The 23,209-nt window shown below is 51.1% G+C and overlaps 1 protein-coding gene across 4 annotated transcripts in view; it reads right to left on the reverse strand.

The window, feature by feature from the left end:
• ZBTB40 (zinc finger and BTB domain containing 40) overlaps positions 1 to 22,650 on the reverse strand; it is a 44,151-nt gene extending 21,501 nt beyond the window's left edge. For 3 of the 4 annotated variants that reach the window (XM_065650188.1, XM_065650190.1, XM_065650191.1), the window contains exons 1-5: positions 22,564 to 22,650; positions 13,367 to 14,155; positions 12,605 to 12,738; positions 5,202 to 5,382; positions 4,541 to 4,683 (exon numbers count right to left, since the gene is read on the reverse strand). In XM_065650188.1, coding sequence (XP_065506260.1) covers positions 4,541 to 4,683; positions 5,202 to 5,382; positions 12,605 to 12,738; positions 13,367 to 14,096 — 1,188 coding nt within the window. In that variant the 5' untranslated portion in view covers positions 14,097 to 14,155; positions 22,564 to 22,650. The remainder of the gene's footprint in view (positions 1 to 4,540; positions 4,684 to 5,201; positions 5,383 to 12,604; positions 12,739 to 13,366; positions 14,156 to 22,563) is intronic. The other variant, XM_065650189.1, reaches the window with a different exon arrangement.
• Between the last annotated feature and the right edge of the window lie 559 nt (positions 22,651 to 23,209).

Raw genomic sequence — 23,209 nt, forward strand, 5'->3', positions numbered from 1 at the left:
TTCCCTTGGAGCTGTGGTTTCACCAGAGCTGCAGGATGTTTCTGTTTCCATGTCTCTCCTGCATTTGTCCCCAGGTCCCTCACGAGTTTCAGGGTCATCTCATTTTTCTTTACTTCATCAGACAAATGTTCGCTGCTTGTCTCAATACGGGTTGTGACGCCCAGCAGCCTGATGTACCCCAAGACTCTCTTCATACCTCCAAGGTACATTTCTTTGCCTGTCGGACATTTCAGCCTTTCCTTGCAGGTTTTAATGCTCTTCCTTGAGTTATTCATTCATGCAGGTCCATAACCTCTCACAGAGGATGCAAACTTCAGACAGTTCTCCTACCTTTAACATAAAAGAGACTAATTCAACAGCTCCTCCTGTGCTCTTACAAGCAGTTGATCTCATTAATTAGTTTCTCTCATTTCTAAAAATCTGTCCTTTTATAGCCAAAACTCCGTTAGTGAACCTTTTGACACATCTTCCCATCTAATTCACACTGAGTCGACTCTGGATCGCTCAGTCTGAAGTTGTCTTAGAAGAGAACACAAAAAAAGGGTACAAAAGCAGCATCTTTTGGGGAGCTCATGCTGTAACCTATCGCTGCTCCCAGGCAAGTGTTGACAGGCACAGAAGTGATGGCTCTGGCAGTGGTGGGCACAGTCCTGACACTTTCGGCTCTTTTTGACAACAGCCAGCTGAGACAGTCAGAAAACACACCCATGTCCTGCTTGCAACAGGACTTTTCCATCCCTCGGTGCGTTCAGCTAGGATTGCTCCTGCAACAGCCGATAACCTCACTGGAGTTGTCATTCACACCTGTCCTGGCTCTGGAGCACTTTGGTTTGAACATCGAGTCATGTAGGCACTGGAACCAGAAGGGAGGGAAAGCATAGAGCTTAAAATGCCCAAGTCCCCTCTAGAAGAGAGCTTGGACAGAGCGAAAGGACTGAGTGCAACCTCAGCAAGTTTGCTGATGATACCAAACTGGGATGAAGGGTTGATACGAACCCTCAAGTTGCACCAGGGAAGGTTCAGATTGGACATTAGGAAACATTTTTTCATGGAAAGGGTTGTGAAGCTTTGGAACAGGCTGCCCAGGGCAGCGGTGGAGTCACCATCCCTGGTGGTGTTTAAAAAAATATGTAGAAGAGGCTCTTAGGGACATGGTTTAGTGCTAGAGTTAGGTTATGGTTGGACTCAATGATCTTAAGTGTCTCTTCCAACCAAAATGATTCTGTGATACACCAGAAGGCTGCGCTGCCATCCAGCCAGACCTGGCCAGGCTGGACTGGGCGAGAAGAACCTGATGAAGTCCAACGTGGGCAAGTGCAGGGTCCTGCACCTGGGGAGGAACAACCCCCGGCACCAGTACAGGTTGGGGTTGACCTGCTGAAAGCAGCTCTGCAGAGAAGGACGCAGGAGTTCTGGGGGACAACAGGCTGGCAATGAGCCACCAATGTGCCCGTGTGGCCAAGAGGCCGATGGTACCTGGGGTGTGTGAGGAGCAGTGTGAGCAGCAGGTCAGGGAGGTTGTTCCTCCCCTCTGCTCTGCCCTGGGGAGGCCCCATCTGCAGAACTGGGGCCAGTTCTGGGCTCCCCAGTTTAAAAAGGACAGAGGAATTACTGGAGAGAGTCCAGCGAGAGCTACAAAGATGCTGAGGGGTCTGGAGCATCTTTGTGCTGAGGAGAGACAGAGAGCTGGGGCTGTTGAGCTGGAGAAGAGAAGCTGAGAGGGATCTGATTAATGTTTATAAATATCTCGAGAGTGGATGTCAAGAGGATGGAGCAGACTCCTTTCAGTGGTGCCCAATGATAGGATGAGGGGCAACAGGCACAGGCTGAAGCATGGAAGTTTCCTTCTGAACATGAGGAGAATCTTCTTTGCTGGGAGGTGTCAGAGCCTGGACCAGGCTGCCCAGAGCGGGTGTGGAGTCTCCTTCTCTGAGACATTCAAACCCGCCTGGACCGACCTGTGTGATCTGCTCTGGTGACCCTGCGTGAGCAGCGCTGGGCTGGGGGATCTGCAGAGGCCCCTTCCAACTCCTACCGTTCTGGGATTCTGTTTCTACCAGCTACTCTGATGCTCCACATTCAGGGCTGTACACCGGACGGGTTGCTCTGAGCTCTGCGATGACCTAAGCCATGGGACACCAAGCACGAGCAGTTACCTGCTCTTCCTTTGTATCAAAGTTTATTTCTCTTAAGTGAGAATCTGCACCCAAGCCATCACCCGAATCCTTACCTCCTCACATTACAGAAACACTAATAAAGCCACAAGGTTAAGCACTCAAAAAATAGAAATACTAGGTAAAAAAGTTTCTCAGAAAAACAGGGATTTACAAAGAGGCTTCACAACACATCATGTACTGGCTTTCCAGCAAAGAAGATCAGACTTGCTCCATGCGCAGCTTGGACCAGGCACAGAAAAAACCCAGTTGCCCAGAAAAAAAGCTGTAAAACTCATGCTTGTCTTGGTGAATAAATATGTAGCTAATGAGGCGGTGATTGCAAGAAGAAAGAGGGAAGTCTCACCTTTACGAACCCTTGGAGAACCAGATCCTACCTCTGCCAGCCCAGAGCTCCAGTGCAACGCTGGATTAATCAGGTAAGATGAAACCTTCAGAGGTGGCTGCTAATTCCATGTTCGTTTTCCCAGTACTGCACCTGACACCAGAGACCTCAAATGCACATACACCACAGGCCTACCATTTAAATCAATTTAACTTCTGAAATAATTAAGTACTTTTCCACTTATCTGAGGGGAAATAAAACAAAAGAATTTTTTTTTTTTTTTAAGCCTGAAAAAAAGGGAATCCCCCAAGGTCAGTTTACACTTGGGAATTTCTGCCTTATTTTCGTGTGTCACAACAGGGACAAAGCGATGCACCCAGCCTCACTGGGGAGCTCCCCAAATACTTTTGTTATTTGCTGGGAACCTGTGAGCTAAAGAGCACAAAGGGATCTCAGAGAGAGGAGAAGGATTTTGTATTCGGAGCAGGGTTTGGAGGCTCTGCAGCAAACACAGCATACGGTGACTGAAGAGGATAAAAAAAAAAAATACTGAATAACACCACCCCTTCACCAAATGAGGCAGGAGTCCCATAGTATACAATGATGCAATTATAGGCTGTATCCTGTGCCCAAGGAGCAGAATTATGGTGCCAGAACGGTTTTGGTTTTCATTTACTGTTGTTTGTTTGGGTTTTTTTTCCAGTGAGGAGATTAAAAATGGCTGCATTTTAACTACCTCATTTCATGAAGACAAAAGAAGAGTGCAGGGAAAAGGTGCAGCCTTTAAAAGAAAGGCCACACTGCAACATGAACAGGCATATACCAAAAATCCTAATCTCCCCACTGCTGATGCAGCTTTCACAGCCACAAGCTCAGCTCCAGGCACCCTGCACGGTTTCTGCTGACAGCCACAATATCCCCAGGAGATGCTGAGTCCTTTGCTGCATTCGCACCTCCCTCTCTCCTCTCACGCCCCCATTCCAGGCTCTGCCATGCTGCTTTCAGAGGGGAAAATTCACCAGCTGCCAGTCACACCCCAGCCCACGAGGACGAGGGAGATGCCTCTGCTGGCAGCACCTTCTCTGGTACCGAGCTGCACCCACACCCAGGGATGCTCCACAACAGACACTTGGTCCAGGACCACATGCAAGTGAGCAACAGGTGATTGAGGGATTTATAAAGTGGGCAGAGGTTCTCAGCCATGCCATGGCTCTGGTCAGGCTCACTCAGACAGAAAGCAGACATCGTTCATGTGACTGAGCGCAACAGTGCTTTCCACTCGCTATAACCCTGCGTCAGGGGAACCAACTGATGTGACGAGCTAGGACAGGAGGTCTGCGAGTTGTGTACTGGATGCAGCATGCTAGGGCACCCTGCAAGTTACAGCTGCACAGGTAGGATATAGCCAGCTTCCTCCAAAACACAGAAAAAAGCAGTTTATATGTGATATTTGGTCCATTACGGCTTCTGCAAATCAGCACGCATAATACAGCTGCTTACAGGAAAGCAACAGTCCTCCTCACCAACTGCTGCACTAAATACATCAAAAAAAGTCAGTGGATATGCTATTCTTGCAGGAAACTGCGTGGTAAAAGAGTTAAAGCTGAGAGAGTCAGCTGAAACGTAAGTCAATGTACATGAGGGTATAACTGGCAGACAAGCAGCACAGAGGTTTTAGATGTTCTGCTGACACCAAACTCCAGTACAGAGCCTTCTCTGGGCTCACAAAAAGGCACTTCCAGGGCCTCCAAGGAGCACCAGGCACCTCCTGTGCCGCAGCTCCCCTTGCAGGGCAGTGAGACAGGCAGTGTTCATCCCGCTCTGGAGGTACCTTCACAGCTCAGCTTCCTCTGTTCCCGCAGTTCAGCGCAGAAGGACCTGAGACGACACAGACGTGCAGCCCGCGCTGTGCAAAGGGGAGGCAAGTTTGCCAGGTGAGGCCAGCACGTTACTTGGCAAACCACGCGGTAAGACAGCACCTTGCAGACACACACACACCCGCCTCGCCCACAGAGGTTTCCTTATTTCAGATTTTTTTTACCCGCTTCTCTGTGGCCGTCAGGAATCCCTCCTCTGCCGCCTCCAGGAACTCTACGATGGGGCTCAGCTGTGTCACGCTCTGGATCAGCTCCTGCCTGCGACCCAGCAAGCGAGCGGTCAGCGTCTCTCCCTCGTCTGCACTCTCTGGGGGGAAAAGGATTCAGAAACACAAGAGAAGAAACAAGTCAGTCTGAAGGAACTGACAGGCTCCTGAAGCGAGAGTCTGTGAAAGATCTAAGTGAATAGCAAAGCTCATCCCAAGCACAAGCAGTGGAGGAAAACCACTTTACTATTCTCTTTAAACTCTATGAAAGGAAAACGTCTCATTTATCTAACAGAGCACAAAGCCATAAAGCAAGCTGGAGGTTAACACCAGGTTTGCAAGGCCACTGCTTTGTGTCAGACTCAAGTAAGACAGGAGCTTTCGATCCCGAGGCTCAGCCATGCTCCAACCACGCTGGCTGCACCGCCACCGATCCAGCCCCGCCGGCGGTGACGGGGAGAGCCCTGCGCCCCATCCCCACTGCTGTGGGACGGAAACACTCCGAGATCTTGCCCGGCACGTGATAAACCTCCTGCAACCGTGTAAGGTCACAGGGTTTATGGAGATCCGCTTTCAGGTCGCCCGCTTGCTTTGCCAGAGGCTGCACCCAATTCTCTACCTGTTTGCTGCAGGGCTTCTCCACTGCCCCCTTCCCTCTCCAGCAAAGCCGCTCGCAGCTTGGGATTCGTGTCTTGAAACAGCTTCAGTAAAGACAGGAGGGTCTGAGCATCCTGCACTTTGCTCAGCAGCTTCTGGAACACCGGCTGGTCCCCTCTCTCTGCCAGACAGGCAGCCAGAGCCTACAACAGAGCAGGGAAACACAGGGGAGGTTTTAATAACAGAGTTAACTGCCATACACAAACCATACAAAAAGCAGAATCCCAGGGATTTGTTCAGAGGACAAAACAAACAAACGCACATCCCCAAAAAACCCAAACAAACAACCAACCCCAAAAAACCCCACCAACCAAACAAAAAACAGCAGAAAAACCCCACCACACACAGACACAGCACTGAACTGAAGCTGTGGTCTGCGGCCACCAGCCCCGGGAAGGAGGGCAGCAAACCTTCCTGCCAGCCCTTATCTCTAGGGCAAGTCCCACAAACTGCAGCTGGTTCCAGCACCAAACATCTCGTCATTTCTTCCTCTAACGGTCAAACGCTAATAATTCTAAGAAACCTAATAAAACATGGTTTAAATATGGTCACTTTGGAAGCCCAAGGCTAGGGCAGGGGATACCAGATTTCAGTGCAGAACAAGGAGCTCGCTTGCACAGAAAGCAGAGAGCATTTTAAGTGAAACTTTCAGGAACCCCCATCCTCAAGTCACAACGGAGTCGCATCTGCTAAAGAAAGATTTGGAGAGAAGGCACGCAAGCGTTGGGGGCTCTCAGCACACCTGGCAATCGTGCCCAGGGCTCCAAAATCCACTCCAGTGACCCCAAACAGCAACCAAAGGCAAGTATGCCTGTGCAGTTATGGAAATAAAAGGAAAAGAAATAAGCTGTAACTCTTGCTCCCATTTCCCCGGAGCCCTTTAACGCTGTAAATATTGCCCCTGAAGACACACAGTCCCAGCTCTCCAGGAGCGATGCCAGCCTTTCAGAGCAGGCATCCTTTATTAGAGACTCCAGGGATGCTACAAAAGTACCTTTGAAGTGGAAAGCTTAGCCCAGCTCCAGAGAGAGCGGCCATTTTCCACTGTCATTGTCATTTTTATTTCTATGATAAAAAGACTGAATGCAACTGCTTGGGGCCGCACCAGGGGGATGGTGGACTGGCTTTTCCTAGCAGGTGTAAATGCTCGTATATTAGGGCAGCGTGACAGTGCAATGACCTATTGCAAAGAGTACCCACAGAGGGGAAGCTGCAGGAGTCCCAGCTCTCACCCGCTAACAGCATTTTTCCTGCCAAACAGAGAGACGGGGACATGAAGGGCTCTGTTACAAAGGAAGAAAGGAGATGCCGCAGACGTGCCGAAGAACAAGCTTAAAGGTATTTTTTTAATGCAAACATTAATTTGTAATGAGACTTGATTACCAGATCATGTTTGTTCTCCAGGTTTGCACACCTGGCCCCTTCCAGATCAAAATGATCCTCTTGGCTCTCACCATCCCAAAGGTGCTCAGCACCCTGCCAAATACAGCTTTTAACTAATATGGATGAAAAGTAACTTGCAATGTCACAATATTTTTTTCTTTTTAATTTTTATTTTAAATTAAAATCAGCACAGCGTTGCTACCCAGAGCTCCAGATAACATCCCTTCCTCAATGCATGGGTTTGGTTAATGGAAATGAGTTTTCAGAAACTGAAAGGCTCTGCTATTTATAGTCTCTTTCTGGAAGACCTTTCCTTGAACACGTTGCTCAGTGGGAACAACAGCATTTTAGCATCGTTTTGAAAGAGCACACAGCACAGTCTAGACTTACTTTCAAGCTCTAACAATTCCCAAAGATCCTGGAAAAAAAAATGAGAAATACTGATATTAGCTGGAATCCCAGCTTCCACTTGGTCATAATGTGCCCACGTGATGACTGATCCATTAGGCTTTCACTGTGTGGGACACTTGGAAAACCCTTCATGGCCAAATTGGCACAAATTGGCACAGATTAGCACAGCCCCAGCTTCCAGGCTGGAGGAAGAAACGGGCTCTCTGAGCCGCGAATCCTGCTCACCAAGATCTGGCTTAAGCTTGAGCTGCACCATCAAACAGGTTCCATGTCCAGCGAGAAGTTGGGTCCCAGCTGAGGGTGTCAGTTCGGGTGGCCACAACACTCCTAACTCGGTAGCTCAGCGCCGCTCTGGTCCAACACCACACAACAGCCCCCCCCCCCGGTTCATGCCGAACCTCCCCACGTCCACGGCAGCCCCAAGGGAAGCTCTGAACAGGAACATCTGCAGGTAACGCTGCAGGAGGTAGGTCTCCTATCTCCCTATCATCTCCACATCTTCCATGTCGTTCCAGATTTATTTCCTAACATAATCAACTCCTACACCGTTGTGTCCCTTTGTCCCATTGCAGGACTTCTCGCTCTGCCCCGTTGCCCCTTGTCTTCCACTCCCTCCAATGTCCCCTGCGGCTTTGGCTGGGAAGACGCACGAGGCTGCTCACGCGGAGCCACAACCTGCGCAGCAAGAGCGGAGCGAGCTCTGCGTCCTGCCGGCCGGGCACCGACCTCCCTCCTCATGCCACCCCACAACCCCCACAGCACCCCACAATGCTCCAAGGAAGACACGGCCTCTGGGACTTCCACATCGCCCTCCAACACTATCATGACATGAGGTTTTTCTGGGTGGGGACAGGGATGCTGGAAGAGCAGCTGGTGGCTGGCCCTGCAGTGAACAACCTTGGGCTGGGCTGAACCCAACTGGTGTGTCATGCTGGGGCACGTCTGGGACTCAGACAGGACCTCGACCAAATGAGCAAGTAATGTACCTTCTACATGCAATGTGCATGTAGAGTGCAATGGCCAAGACCGTGCGGGGCACAGGGGGCTGGAGCACAAGGGTGATGGGAGCGGCTGAGGGAGCTGGGGGTTCAGCTGGAGAACAGGAGCTGAGGGGAGACCTTCTGATCTCTGACCTGCCTGAAAGGAGCTTGGAGCCAGGGGGGGTCGGGCTCTGCTCCCAGGAACAAGCGCCAGGACCAGAGGAAACAGCCTCAAGTTGCACCAGGGGAGGTTGAGGTTGGATCTGGGGAACAATTTCTTCCCCCAAGGGCTGTGGGGCATTGGAACAGGCTGCCCAGGGCAGTGCTGGAGTCACCATCCCTGGAGGGGTTTAGAAGACATATAGATGAGGTTCTTGGGGACATGGTTTAGTGCTAGAGTTAGGTTATGGTTGGACTCAATCTTAAGGGTCTCTTCCAACCAAAATGATTCTATAATTACTGAGTGATCTCCCTCAAGCGTGGGCTTTAGAGCGAATGCAACCACCCAAAGGAGGGTGGGGAGGAATTTGCAAGAGACAGGCTGGAAAGCAACCTGTGGAAGGTGACAGAAGCGGCTAGGTCCCTTCGGAGCCGCCCTCACAAGCCGAGGGACATTCAGTTACCAGACTCACCCCTAAGGGTGGTAAATCCTGTGCCTGCACCTCAATGCCACCTCCGTTCCCCGAGGAGAGCTGCAGAGACCCCGACCACAGGGAACCCGGCACCACAGCGACATAATCATCAGTCCTCTGTGAACGCAAGCTGCTTTGGGGTTTTATACAGATTGGTTCTTGATGCGCATAAGGTGAAGCCAATATAAAAAAGCCATTGGAAACCTGCATGGCCAGAGATGCTACCCAGAGGGTTGGTGGGACAGACAGCACAGGGACTCACTCTGCACAACTGGAGCACAGAGCAGCTCGGAGGCTACGACTGCGTCACGAGGTCTGTCAGCTATCACTGCACACACAATAATCAGAGAAAAACTAGGTTCCCGTTTCTCGTTCAGATATCCAAAGCGCTTTTATTTCAACCCTGCATTTGTACGTGACTGATGAGGGAAACCCCAGCACCAGGAAAGCTCCGTGGAGAACGCTGACCCCTGTTTGGACCACACGACACGAACAAAAACTCAGCCCAAACTTCCACACGAATACACCAGAAAGAAGGGAAAAAAGTTCCCCAGCTCTGTCACTGTGAAATAAAACCCTCACAATCTATCACTCCTAATCAGGATGCAGAAAATAATGGGAAACTTCTTTCTTCTGTCGCATCCAAAAATCCCTGCAGCTGCAAACGAAGGACGACAATAATTGGACAGGCCCATAGGCAATGGAAATGATCCACAAGCACAGTGACATTTATTCTACGTGTGAGAATCAACACTCCCCCACTTCATCTGAACCCAGTAGTAGAGGGAACAAATGAGCTGTGCAATAATTTGAATTGAGTTTCTCTAAGAGAGCACAGGAAGATAAGACTTGACACCAGCAAAGCTCTTCTACGCTTCTCCAAATTACTGCAATTTCAGTCTTGTTCTCATTTCCAAGCTGGTTTCATCCAGGCCAGAACCAAATTAGATAGGAATAGTTTATGTGAGATACACAGAGAGACTCTAAAACAAAAACAACCCCAAAAATCACATCTCCTTGAACAGAAAAGCAATGCAGCCACATTTGTCAGCCCAGGGAGCAGAACATAACATCAAACTTCGAAAGAAGCAACAATTCTCACCAAAGCAAGCCCTGAATCACAGATCTCCTTGGGGAAAAACCTCATGACCTAACAAGTCTCCACTGGAGGTAGCAGGACATAAGGCAGCAACGCCGGCGGGAAGCGGCCAGGAGCACCACGGGGAACAAGGCACCTGTGCAGGGACCAGCACATGAGCAAAGGAACAGAAATACAGGGGCTACGTCCAAGGCAAATTGCCAGTGAAACCAGAGGAGCCCAAACACCAGGACAGCCTCAGTGTCAACCGGCAGGTTTACAAAACCCCCGCAAACACCCCCACACTGCCCATGCTTTGCCGTCTCAAACACATCACCGCTTGTCGATAGAGATAAACCACCAGCAAAGGCTCCCGAGCAGAAGGACGTGCAGAGGGGCAGGAGACCTCCCCGCGGCATGGCAGGCGCACCCGGCAAGGCTGCTCGGCGCAGGGAAACGGCATCTCACCGGCTTCCAGACCCACTGTCGCTTGCCCCGAGGCACCTCAGAGACTTCAAGCAAATGATTGGCAAAATATGATACAAAAAGCAGAGGGAGACGGGGCAGGGGGAAAAAAAAAAAAAAAAAAAAAAAAATCTATTGACATCTACCACTGGCACAACCTCTGCCTTAATTAGATATCCCAAGCTGGGCTCTTTGAAGCTTAACTTGCACTTTAAGCCTGACTTTAAAAACACACTGCTGTGTTTCCCCCAAAGAAAACACTGGGCCCTTGTGAGAAAAAGCCACTGCACCTGCTGGAAACAGAGCCAGGTTCGGCGCTGGTGCCCACAGGTCCCGCTCGCCCCACGGGGAGCTCGGAGAGGGACAGACCCGGCTGAGCCCGGCTCACGAGAGGCTGTGGTCTGTCCCCCCGCTGCCCTGGCACTGACACTTTTCATGCTTGTCACAGCTGAGAAGTGATTTTTCGCGAAGGCTTAAAGAAAATCCATTTCTCATTTATTCAACGTTTATTTATAGCTGCAGAAAAATTGTCCAGCTGCCGTTTTGCAGTCAGGCACCCAAACTGACTCTGAGCTCCACAACCTCTCCCTTGGCTCCTGCTGCAGCAGCTCATTTGGGAGCGCAAAGGGCCAGACGTGGGTCTGCGAACCTCACCTGCTGGGTCCTGGAGGTGCTGAAGAAACACGAAACAACAGTTACTGCAAAGCAACAGAAAATGGGGCTGTTACGCAGAGCAGATGCGAGGCAGCACGCTTGCCCGGACACTTTGCAGGTGCTGTTCTGCCCCGCGACCGTGCGGGCAGCACAAGAGGACAAGGGAAGGCAGGGGTGCTCGGGCGCTTGTGCCGGCACACGTGCGTGGAGCTGCCAAACCCCTCCTGGCAGTGCCCATCCACATCACACAACACCGTTCCCAGCTCTGCTCCAATTGCCAAGGTGCAGAATAGGTAAAACCTTAAACCTGGCATATTCTTCCGATTAAGACAATGAACAAACTTACAAAAACCTAATCCTTCTTGGGGCGCACAGTCCTGCTGAGAGCAACAAACTCACGGATAATTGTCAGCCCGGCCAGGTTTGGGCTTGATGCTGCAAACACTAATAAGGAGCCACATCTCCTTCCCAAAGCCCCAGAGATGTTACATTCAACACCATCAGTAGGGTCAGTAGCTAAGGGAACACAGGCTTTCCTCCGGAAACATTTACAGGCTCAACAGAAACCTGCACTCCCTGACTCAAGACAATTCTCCTCCCTGCCGTCATACAGTTTTGGTGTGTTGGTTTTTTGGTTTTTGGGGTTTGTTTGTGGTTTTTTGGTTTGTTTTTGTTTTTTCTAATAAACATGCTGCCTCGCATTTTTAAAAGCAAAATGCCATCACAGCCAAAATGTGCCATGTCCCATGGTCACAGGGGTACTGGAGGGACCAAGTGACTCAAACCCAGCCAGCTTCCCAGCCAGCAGGCACACGGGAACCTAGAAAGCATCGCAGCCCCAACCTACGGAACAGCATTTCTCAGCTTCCAAAGGTCAGAAAACCACAGAGCCACCAAGGAGCCAGCAATAAAACAGTTGCATTCTTATTTTTCCACGTACAGAAAAGGTACACAGGGCAGTTCGTGCAGCAGAAACAGCCGGGGTGAGGGGAGCAAGCACAGTCCCATCCTCACTCTGCTTTTTTCGCAGGCCCTGCAATCACACAGCAGTTTGCAGCCAGCACGATGCCACCCAGACCTGCTGCAATCGCCTCCGAGTTCCGTGTCCTCCTGCACCAACACAGGTGTCACCTGCTGCTTCTGCAGCAGCTTTGAGCTGGTACAACAGCTGGGATCTGGCTACTGTCGTTCAGAACCCAGGGTATCCTTCAGCACTGACCACGCACCAGACTCCGGTTTCCCCTCCAACGGGAACTCGAGCACCATTCCACAGCGACAACAGCTTTTAAAGCAGCGCATCGCCCGGAGAAGCGCCGCGGGGCAGCACCCGTGAACCCATCACATTCCCCACGAGCAGCCTGGCGCACGCAGAGCGGAGCAGATGGAGCAGCAAGGCCTCGCTGAGCGCTCGGGAACTTTATTTTGGGATCTCATATGCCAGTTGTTTACAAATCAACACAGTTCCTGAAGCAAAAGCCCATAAAACAGGAGAAGAGAAATCAGTGCTGGAGCTTTCTACAACACAACAAAGATGTCTTCAGGGCAGGACATATACGTCTTTACCTACACATACGAGCCGCTTGCTCTTGTAGAAGCTTCTCTCCTGGCTGTTGTTCGGGTGAGCATGTGTTGCCCTTCAAACAACCAGGCACCAGAGCCCCTGTTTCCCACGAAACACTTTCCTACACAGGACACAAACTATTCTAGTCCTCAGCAGGGTGAACAAAAATCTTGTATCATTTACCCAAGTAAACACACCTACCTCCTTTTGAGAGGCATCAATTTCTCTGCACTCTTCTAGTCTCTTCAGCACAGCTCGGGCATCAGAAAGGGCCTCAGAGAAAACGCTTTCATATCGAAGAAAGAAATCCAGTTTACAGCTTTTGCTCTCTGCTGCTGTGTGATAGAAACAAGATTAGTTATTTGCTAATTGAAGGGATTCACAGAAAGCGTGATGTGATTGAAAGGCATCAGTTTGTAACCAGCACATTGGCTATAATAGGCAAACTGTGACTCACAAATCCCTTCTAAAGGATCATGCAGCCTGGAGGGAAAACCAACAGTTTATTCAACACCAGTTATAAATGGAACATTTATTTTAAACCCAGTACAGCCCCTGTTTTCCTCCCATGCTGAACAGGAGTCTAAAGGATAAGGTAGCATTAGCAGGCAACTCTGTTCACTTACTGTCATACAGATTTTGCTTTATCAACCTCAAGTCTTGTACTAACACAGATCCCACTGTACAGCACATGCAACCACATGGGTGGGTAAAAAAGTTTTGCTCACTACGGCTCTGGTGAAGTGGTGGGAGTGAAGCAACTGCAAAGGCCACAGGAGAGTATTGCACAGTGCCAAAGGAAGAAAGTCCCTGCAGAAAAGGGATGCGTGTTGGTGCTGCTCCCAACCCAGGGCAAACAAAAAAGAACGAACATAGCGGAAAAGATTCCCCATCACAGGAAAACGCAAGTCAACACAGTTACAAATAAGAGGCAACACTGTGCCGAGCCCTGTAAAGTCTCACCTAAATCCCTCGCTCCTCCTTTCTCCTCCAGACGCTCATCAGGCTCCTCTCCTGCACTGTCACCCTGCTCAGCATGGGCAGGCTGAGCAGAACGAGACCCCGAATCCTCCCGGAGGGATCTGGAGTCACTGGCCATTGCACCCTGGTGAACCCAGGTGGGACCCATGGTAAGTTCCTGGCCAGTAGGAGAAACATCTGCTTCTATTTCTGCTTCTGCAGGTCCAGGAGAAGAGGAAACTCTCTGAAGGAGGAGGGTATCTGTTCTTCCTTCAGCAGGTTTTTCCGACTGGGGCAGGTTATTAGTCTCAGCAGGGTTTCCAGATGAGTCTGCTGCCTGGCTGGAGACTTCTCTCACTACCTGGTCCTGAGATGAGCAGCTGATGAGGTCCCTGAGGAAGTTTTTGCAACTAACAGCCACATCAAACATCTGCAGACTATCTGCCACGGAGATTACCTTGGTGAAGTTGTGTTTCCCCAGGGGGAGTTTGCCACTGTACATCATCTCCAGCAAGAGCGCAAAATCCTCGGGGGTCACCACAGAGGCGTCGATGGAGATGGTGTCTGCGCTGTCCAACAAGGATTTAAAAAGCAGGCTGGCAGCAGCCAGAACCACCTTGTGTGCTCCAAAACGAACATTCCCAATGAAGATGGCGCAGTCGCAGAACTGCTGCTCTCTGCAGAGCGTGTACAGCTGCTGCAGCAGCTGCCGGCTGTAACCGGGAAGCTCCATGGCACCAGGGCCCACTGGCCTCCCCTCGCCGTGGTCTGCACACCTTTCACAAAGCCCAGCTAGCGAAAAAACAAAGGATCCTGTTAGCACTTTGCTCAGACAGTAACAAGACAGAAAGAGTAAGCAAAAATTACTTTCCAGTTTTTACACCTCTTAGCAGCTTACTATGCTGGAGATCAGCGGTTACAGCAAAAAGAATCACAGAACCCCAGCCTGGTTGGGCTGCAGGACTCTGGAGATCCCCCAGCCCAGCGCTGCTCACGCAGGGTCACCAGAGCAGATCACACAGGTCGGTCCAGGCGGGTTGGAATGTCTCAGAGAAGGAGACTCCACACCCGCTCTGGGCAGCCTGGTCCAGGCTCTGGCACCTCCCAGCAAAGAAGTTTCTCCTCATGTTCACATGGACCCTCCTGTGTTTCAGTCTGTGCCCGTTGCCCCTCACCCTGGCGTTGGGCACCACTGAACAGAGTCTGCTCCGTCCTCTGACACCCCCCCTGAGATATTGATCCCATTGATCAGATCCCTCTCAGCTTCTCTTCTCCAGCTCAACAGCCCCAGCTCTCTCAGTCTCTCCTCAGCACAAAGATGCTCCAGACCCCTCAGCTTCTTTGTAGCTCTCACTGGACTCTCTCCAGTAATTCCTTGTCCTTCTAGAACACGGTAATTCTGTTCCCTGCCTACCTTTAAAAGACTTTCTGGAGAGGTTCACAGCTTCTGCCCAAGGGGACACAGATCAAAGAGCCCCTAAAGCACATCCCATGAGAAACAGCTTTGGGGGGTCAGTGGTATCCAGCTGACAGGCTTTGGCTCATAGGTAGTAGGGCCAAAATACTGGTGGAAGCATCTTTGCTTTTAAGTGTAGGTTACAAAAGGAAAGGTCCTTGCCATGGTTTCCTTATATTCAGACGGAACCTTCTGAACATGCAGTCTCCAAATTCAGCAATAGAGCTGAAGGGTCTAGATACTGTTCAAACCTTAACACTTCAGAAAGAGCTTGGAAATGAGCACTGAGTCCCCGGAGTTATAAAAAGGGAGAAGAAACTCCCTGATGTGCCCCTAGTAGAGTTCAAGGAGGTGTGAACACTCTTGAAATCAGCCACCGATGCTGAATTCAGCAGCTGGTTACGAAAGGGCAGGTGAGGATGCAGTGCAGAAGACCCATTCGGACCAGCTACCAAACACAGAGCAGAATCTGAGGTGTTGGGTTTTACCTGTAAAGCACTAAGTGGTTTGAGATCCATTAGTTTTCTCCTGACATCACTGTTAAATCAGCAGGGGCACAAAAGCATTGGAGACAGAGATCTGCTTGCAGCCCAGGGCCTTCGGCACCTCCCTCCCCAGCACATCACCATCCTAACTCATCAATTTACAAGTCTTTTGCCCCTAACTGTAATTTTTTGCAGAAGTCCACAGCCCTAATCCCATCTACCAGAGCCTCTTTTTAACTCCTCTCCCCTCCCTCCCCCGGTGCAGGAGGGAGAACAGATAGGCCATCTGCCAACAGAATTTTTATCAGCAGGATATCTGGAGTTTTTATCTAAGCTAGACAAGATAAAGATGTTACTGCCTTGTACACACTAGGATGCCCAACACTGGTGCTGGCAATCATGCCAAAACAAAACAGCATGAGCATTAGAGGGAGAACACCTGGATGGACACGATTTACATGACCTTCAACTGCTTAACATCTTTGCACCCAGGTTCCTACTCTCTCATAGAGAACGGAAGTAATGTTGTCTATCATCAGGGCACGAGCTTTAATGAGTCGATGCTCATACGCCACCTTGAAGTTCTGCCTTGCGCAAAAGAGGGCTCGGAGCAACTCCCAGCTTGCACCAAATTGCAAGGTGTGAGCAGACGCTGCGTGCAGGTTGAGCTAGTGTCTCTGTCCCGCAAGACGTCAACCCCTCTGGAGTTCAGACGTCGTGGGAAACGGGATCTCAGCTGTCCTCCTGCGCGGCACTGCCTGCGGTGGCTGCGGGAAGGGAGGAGAGGCCAGGAGACGTCGCTTCATACCAGAGCTGCAGACACGGAGCACCTGGCCAGTGGATGATACCACCCATGCACAAGACCTCTCCTGCTTAGCCAAGAGCTCCCCCGTGCTTGAAAGACAAAGTACTATGGAACTCGCTTTTCAATCATCAGATCACAGATGATTTTGACATCACCTCAAGGCAGAGGTGTCATGTTCTCCCACTGAAAACCTTCAAAGTGAGAGTACAGGGTAGGCAGGTCCTTTTCTGGAAGGCAGGGAAACCAAAGCAGTCGCTGATACCCCCCATCCTGCTTCAAGGAGCCACAGCATCCCCGGGTGCATCGCTGCCAAAGGCCGTGTGCTCTGCAGCTCATCTCTGCTGCTCTGCAAGTACCAGATCCACCCCTCACCCGTGCACAGGGCCACCTGCACTTCCAGCCCACTGAACACGTGGGCTCTGCTTTCCTCCCATGCCGCTGAAAACCACAAGTAACCGAGCTGCCATCAGCAGAGTTGCTGCTGGTCGTGGGAGAAGAAAGACCCATTTCTTTTGCCAGGCTCCATGTAACAGCAGTTTTAGTCCACCCACTCCTTCCCTGGAGCTGAAGGACTTCCAGTATCTGAGATGAAACTGCGTCTGCTGGTTAAATAATAATAGCTGTGGCTCTTCCTACAAAAGGACAAGCAGGAAACATCGATGTTCTGGAAGAGATGTCTGCTCACTTTGCCATGAATAGCCTTCTGCAGAAAACCCATCGCTTCCACTGTGGCAAGCTGGAAGCAGCAGCAGCACCGTCTGCTCCCTCTATTCCTGGCAAGAAGAGAGAAGATATCTTTGCCCATGACAGCTCAACACAGTAAAGCCCCAAGCAGCTTACCAGCACCTCCCATATTAGAGCAACTCAGAAAATGTGTCCTGAGCAATTAGACCAGACATATTTGTTTAAATACATTTTACCTCTTTAATTATAGGGAGCCAAAGATCTGCCAAAGAGAACAGACATTTTCTAACGAGTGGATGCCCAAGACCATCCTCAAGGCAATTGCCCCCTACTTGGAACACAATTCAGGTTTTTATTCAAAGCTTACGGCCAGAAGGGACGACCACCAGCAATCTGATTTCTGATTCGTCGCTGCCTCCTGGATCTCCAGACTCAGTAACTTGGGTTCAGCTAAAGCTTCTCTTCCAGCAAGGGGCCCAGTCATGATAAGAACCAATTTTTAGCAGGAGGACCCTCCACTGCCACAGTTATCCTAACGGCTAAATGACATGCCTTGCTTCTTACCTGAATTTGTCTGGCTCCATCTCACAGACACCTTCTAGATGGCTTTGGGGAGATTTGGCTGGGGGACGGGGCTGAACTGGGGATCTCTGAGAGCAGGTAACGAACACCTGAGCAGCGCCGAGTGCTCACGGAGCACGAGCCACCTGCCTCTGCCAGCACCACCGGTCAGAAAAAGCCATTTGTTACTTTTTCAGCTTAAAGCTGCTTCTCTGCATCCTCTTTGGAGCCAGATGCACTGGGGACTTTTTATGAATTTCAAATTTGAAGCAAAACATGGTTTAAGTGGCTTCTTCTGGAGCCTCTGACACCTGAACCACATGAGCGCCACCTTCTTCCAAAATATCAGCCCACTGGAGTCAGAAGAGGGGACAGAGATATTTGGTTCTCTGAGCTGTACAGGGAACAGGCTTTGCAGAATGAATCTTTCGAGGAACATCAGGGGTCATCTTAAGCCTCGTCCTGCCAGCTTCCCAGGAAGAACACCAAGGCGGCTCAGGAGTTTGCATTCCACAGACTTCCAGCGAGACTGCAAAGCCAATCCATTTGAGCCAAATTTTCAAAAGTGCCTAAAATTCCCAAGGCCCTGCTTGACCAGGTGTAGATAAACGTCCCCCTGTTGTCCTCACGCAGCAGTTATCACCTGTGACTGCTCTCAGGACACCCACCGCAGCAAAGAAACCCCTTCTTATTCTGAACTGCCCAAGACGGGAGAACCAAAACAGGTCTGCAGCAAACGCTATCCTGCACTGTCCAATTCCAGCTATTTCTTCTTTTTCCCTACGTATTTCTCCCCTCTCATACCCCCAGTTTGAGGGGATCACATCTTTTTATTTAAGCTACATTAGAACAGGAAAAGGATGTGTTGATAGCCACAAGGCTTCTTCACAGAGGAGGAAAGAGAAACACCCAATTCTACCTACATAACTGAAAAGCAGTTTCCAAATTGAATTATTTCCCTTCATTTTTCACAGAGTTACTTTGATCCAGATTCAACAGATTCAAAAGCCATCCACGTCGCTAGGTTCACCAAAAGATAATTGAAATTTAGGACCGAGCACTTTAGCAATTAGACGTCACCGAGACAGGTGCTCCAAAGATGCTCCGAGGAGACCGTCCCTTCCCTGCAGCTCCAGGGCTGTGCACACCTCACGCCATCAGAGAGCCCAGCACAAGGCACAGAAAGAATTTTTAATGCCATCGTGGCCTCAGCAAAAGGATTCTATACGTCCCTCACTGGCATAATTAAGGGCTTTTCCAAGGTGCTGGCCAACACACCTGCTGGCATTAATAAAATAACGCCCAAAGGCTCTTCCTGCATTGATTAGTAGTGTCTCAGTGGCCAGGTTGAGAGCGTTCCATGCCTGAAATTCTCCCTTAGGATGCACAAGGGGCAGGCTTTTTTTAGCTTTAAAAGAAAATGTTAAAAAAGAAAATATTGCAGTGCTGCCAAGAAATAAAGGAACACCATCATAGGGCTTTTTAAAGGCATCAACCCACAGCCTTGTGCTCCCTCTGCTGCCAGCATAGCACAACCCAACGCACAGCCAGAAAACTGAGCTCGCCAAAAGCAACCTGCATACCTGCTGCAAAACCAGCAGAAAGCGATGTCTGGGCAAGCTCTAAAAAGCTGAAACAAAGCAGGCAGGGAAAAAAAAATAAGTGGACAGCAGGCACTAAGCAAAATGGAAGAAACTGACTTTTCTGTCTTAAGTAAATGCCAGTTCTGTCTGAGTTGATGGAGAGTCCCACAGGAGCAGCCCGACTCTCCTGTTCCTGCACTCTTGCCTTTCTGCTCAAGCTAAAATCTGCAGCGGTCACTGACAAGTGCAGGTCCCAGCCCAAGACGGGTCCCTGTCCCTGTGAGAGGAGCTTCCCCCATCACCACCCACTCTGCACTTATTCAAAGGCTTGTTTCAAAAGACTTGTGTAAATCGGTAACCACAGCAGGACACAAAGCCGAGGTTCATTCTCTCATGTTCCTCGGCCCTGCGGTCCCTCGGGTACCACAGCTGCCTCCAAGCGACAGGCAGCTCTCTGCCATTAGCTCTGAGGAGTTAAGGACAGTGACAGCCATAAATCAGAATCTGAATACTTTTTGTGTGTGTTTACCAGTTTCCTGTTTTCTTGTTCCTAAGATGATGACCTTACAAAGAGGGCTATTGGAAAGCGAGAAAATCATGTACTGCAATTCAATTTTCTTACCTCTCCCACCAAAAGCAATTCACTTTTTGAAGTGTTGAAAGAGGCTGAGGAGTCATTACCTTTCTCTGGGGTGTTCCAAAGGGCCAGAGCAGGCAGCACTCCCAGAGGATAATGTAAAATCCAGTATGAGAAGCCAGCGCACACCAATTTGTTTTTCAATCTATTTTATTTCAGTTCACAACATCAGTGCAGACAGATAACAGAGGAAAATAAGCAACACTTTGACTAAATTCAGCGCTCCACGGTCTCTAAAGGCAGAATATACCACTCAAAAACCACTAAACGCTTTGGCTGTCTGTCTGCACTGATGCTCCAAATGGAAATATAACAGATTGAAAAATGAATAGGTGTGCTCCAACTCTGAACACTAAGTTTTCTGTTACTCTTCAAAGCAAGGGCTGCTGCCTGTCCCCCCTGGAATGGGGCTGCCCCAACAAGAGAACAAAATCGCGCAGTGGAAAACCAGCACAAACCCAAAGCAGCAGCCGAAGTTTGCTCCAGCCGCTGCTCATCCATGTCTCACTGTGCCCAAGTGCACTGAAAGTGCTAATTGTATTTTGCAGGTTCTAATAACATCCTCAAAATCAAAAGCTGGACATCCAAACTCTTGTTTGTCAGGCCGGTTTACATCAGAGAAGATTGCATGTTTTAATTTATTAGTACCTTTTAAAACAAACAAAATCCACCACTACTTCAACCAGCTTTTGCAGTCTATTTTGCTGTCAGCAGAAGTGTGGAAGACATTTGTCCCTACACACGATCGCAGGCAAGGGACAATGCACCCATAAAGTGCCTTGATCCAAAGGCACAAAGGATCCAAACACGAAGGGGGGAAAAAAAAAAGCTTTAAAATGACGCTTTTCAAACCTGGTCAGCCCAAGACAGGGACCAATTCCCCAGACTTGTTAGTGAAATACACAGAATTCCTCTGAGCTCAATTGAGACAGCAAGCCAGGAGGCACCTGGACTTCCAGCGCTGTCCCCTCTTGCTTCAGGCCATCAGAGAGACACTTCCACAGCCCCAGAACTCCATTAACACCAAAGGACCGACAGCTCTTCAAACACGAGTGCAGCTGCTTTCATAACACAGACAGGGAAGGATGCAGTGATGTAAAAGCCTAACAGCACTTAACCCAGGAAGCCAACTCGCTTCCTTCATCTCCTGGAAGACTTCTGTAACCACTGAGCTCTGGTCTGGGCAACAACATTTTCAGCACCTTCTTTAAGCAGTATGTCACGGCAGTCAACTCAAAACATACTGGAGAGATTAAACAAGAGCGAATGCACAGGCACAGAGGTGGGGTGGTCAGCTGGGAGAGGACCTCGGTCTGGTCCGTACTCCAACACGCTGTTCCTGCATCACCCTGTCCTTGGACTGGGGTTTGAAACCCAGATTCCTCCTCAAATGCAAGACACTTGGTATCTCAACCAAAAACCTAGAGAATCATGCTGCCCTACGTCCTATCTGAGCCAATAAATCAGGTGTGCCAGCCTTCCTTTCCACCACACTAGAAGAAATTACCCTCAAGGTTCACCTACAAGCCTGTCTCTGGGGAGGAGTGGGTTTTATTGACCCAGACCCACCTCGGCAAATTACCATATTAAGTCTAATGCGACCTGGGAACAGGCTGCTACTGAACGGAGCAGCCCTGCTCCTCCCTCCTCCTCTATTGAGCTGGTGATCACACAAGAAAATGGAACATACCACTGATTTCTTGCCACAATGCAAACAAAAAATATTTATTTGCTTTTTGATGGGTCAGTCTTCCAACCGATGATCTCAATGAGGAGATGTAATTAGCAGTCCAAAGAAAGGAGAGGAATCTGCTGTGGCAAAAGCCATGGAAGAACAAAACAAAACAAAAATCACACAATCCCAGCCTGGTTGGGCTGCAGGACTCTGGAGATCCCCCAGCCCAGCGCTGCTCACGCAGGGTCACCAGAGCAGATCACACAGGTCGGTCCAGGTGGGTTTGAATGTCTCAGAGAAGTAGACTCCACAACCGCTCTGGGCAGCCTGGTCCAGGCTCTGGCACCTCCCAGCAAAGAAGTTTCTCCTCATGTTCACATGGACCCTCCTGTGTTTCAGTCTGTGCCCGTTGCCCCTCACCCTGGCGTTGGGCACCACTGAACAGAGTCTGCTCCATCCTCTGACACCCCCCCTGAGATATTGATCCCATTGATCAGATCCCTCTCAGCTTCTCTTCTCCAGCTCAACAGCCCCAGCTCTCTCAGTCTCTCCTCAGCACAAAGATGCTCCAGACCCCTCAGCATCTTTGTAGCTCTCACTGGACTCTCTCCAGTAATTCCTTGTCCTTCTAGAACAAGATAATTCCCTTCCCTGCCTACCTTTAAAAAAGCTTTCTGGAGAGGTTCACAGCTTCTGCCCAAGGGGATGCAGATCAAAGAGCCCCTAAAGCACATCCCATGACAAACGGCCTTGGGGGGTCAGAGGTACCCAGCTCACCAGCTCTGGCTCACAGGTAGAGCCAAAATTCAGGTGGAAGCACCTTTGGTCACGTAAGATCCCTGCCAGCGATGCCATCACCCAGCTCCCCTTGGCAGAAGTGACACACGCCGTGGTTTTTAAACAACCCTGCAATTTCTGGCCGCCCGTGGTGCAGCCATCGAGCACCCCCTGATTTCCCACAGCAGTCCCGTGGGTTCCACCTCCCGGCCAAGCCGCAGCCGCGGGCCGCCCTCAGGCTCCCTCCAGCCTCCCTGTCCGCCCGGTCCCTCCCGGCGGGCGGGAACAGCCGCTCCCGTCCCGCTGCCCCCGGGACGACACAAACAGCGCCCGGGCCCAGCCGGGCCCGCCCGCGCGGGTTTGGCCCCGAGGTGGGGAAGCGAGGCCGGGCCCGGCGGGGGAGGCGGCAGATGGGCCCAGCCCGGCGGGGTGGGAGCGGGAGCTGCCCGCCGAGCCCCCCCAGGCCGCAGCGAAGGGCCGCAGCGAAGGGCCCGAGCGCGGCCCAGGCCCGGCCGGCGCCCCCGTCGCCATGGTTACCTTTATTGGGAGCGGCGCGGCGGACACGGCGCGCGGCGGCCGCAGCCCCCGCCGCGGGAACAATAAAGCTTCAACAACGGCCGCCCCTCCGCTCCGCCCCCCTCAGCGCTCTGCGCCGCGCGCCGCCATCTTGAAGCCGCAGCGGGCCGGCTCCCGCGTCACGTGACGGAGGCGCAAAGTGCCGCCGCCCCCCCCCCCCTCGCGCGCATGCGCAGTTCTGGCGCGCGCCCTCCCGACGCGCGACTCCCCCCGGGGCCGCCCTGAGGGAGCGGCCGGTCACGGCGGCTCCTCCGCGGGCCCCCGCGGTCAGTCAGCCGTCACCCTCGCGGGGCACAGCCGGGGCCCGTTCCTTGAGGAGGCGGCGGTGGCCGGGCGGGGCCGTGGGTGGGCAGCCCGGTGAGGGAGCTGCTGGATCAACCCGCCCGTGGGCTGGGCGAGGGAGGTGCTGCCCGGGGGGGATTGGGGCAGATGGACTTTGAGGTGCTGGAGCGAGTTGAGAGAAGGGAACGGAGCTGGTGAGGGGCTGGAGCACAAGGGTGATGGGAGCGGCTGAGGGAGCTGGGGGTTCAGCTGGAGAACAGGAGCTGAGGGGAGACCTTCTGATCTCTGACCTGCCTGAAAGGAGCTTGGAGCCAGGGGGGGTCGG

Source organism: Caloenas nicobarica, chromosome 22, assembly GCF_036013445.1.
Source record: "Caloenas nicobarica isolate bCalNic1 chromosome 22, bCalNic1.hap1, whole genome shotgun sequence".
NCBI lineage: Eukaryota > Metazoa > Chordata > Aves > Columbiformes > Columbidae > Caloenas > Caloenas nicobarica.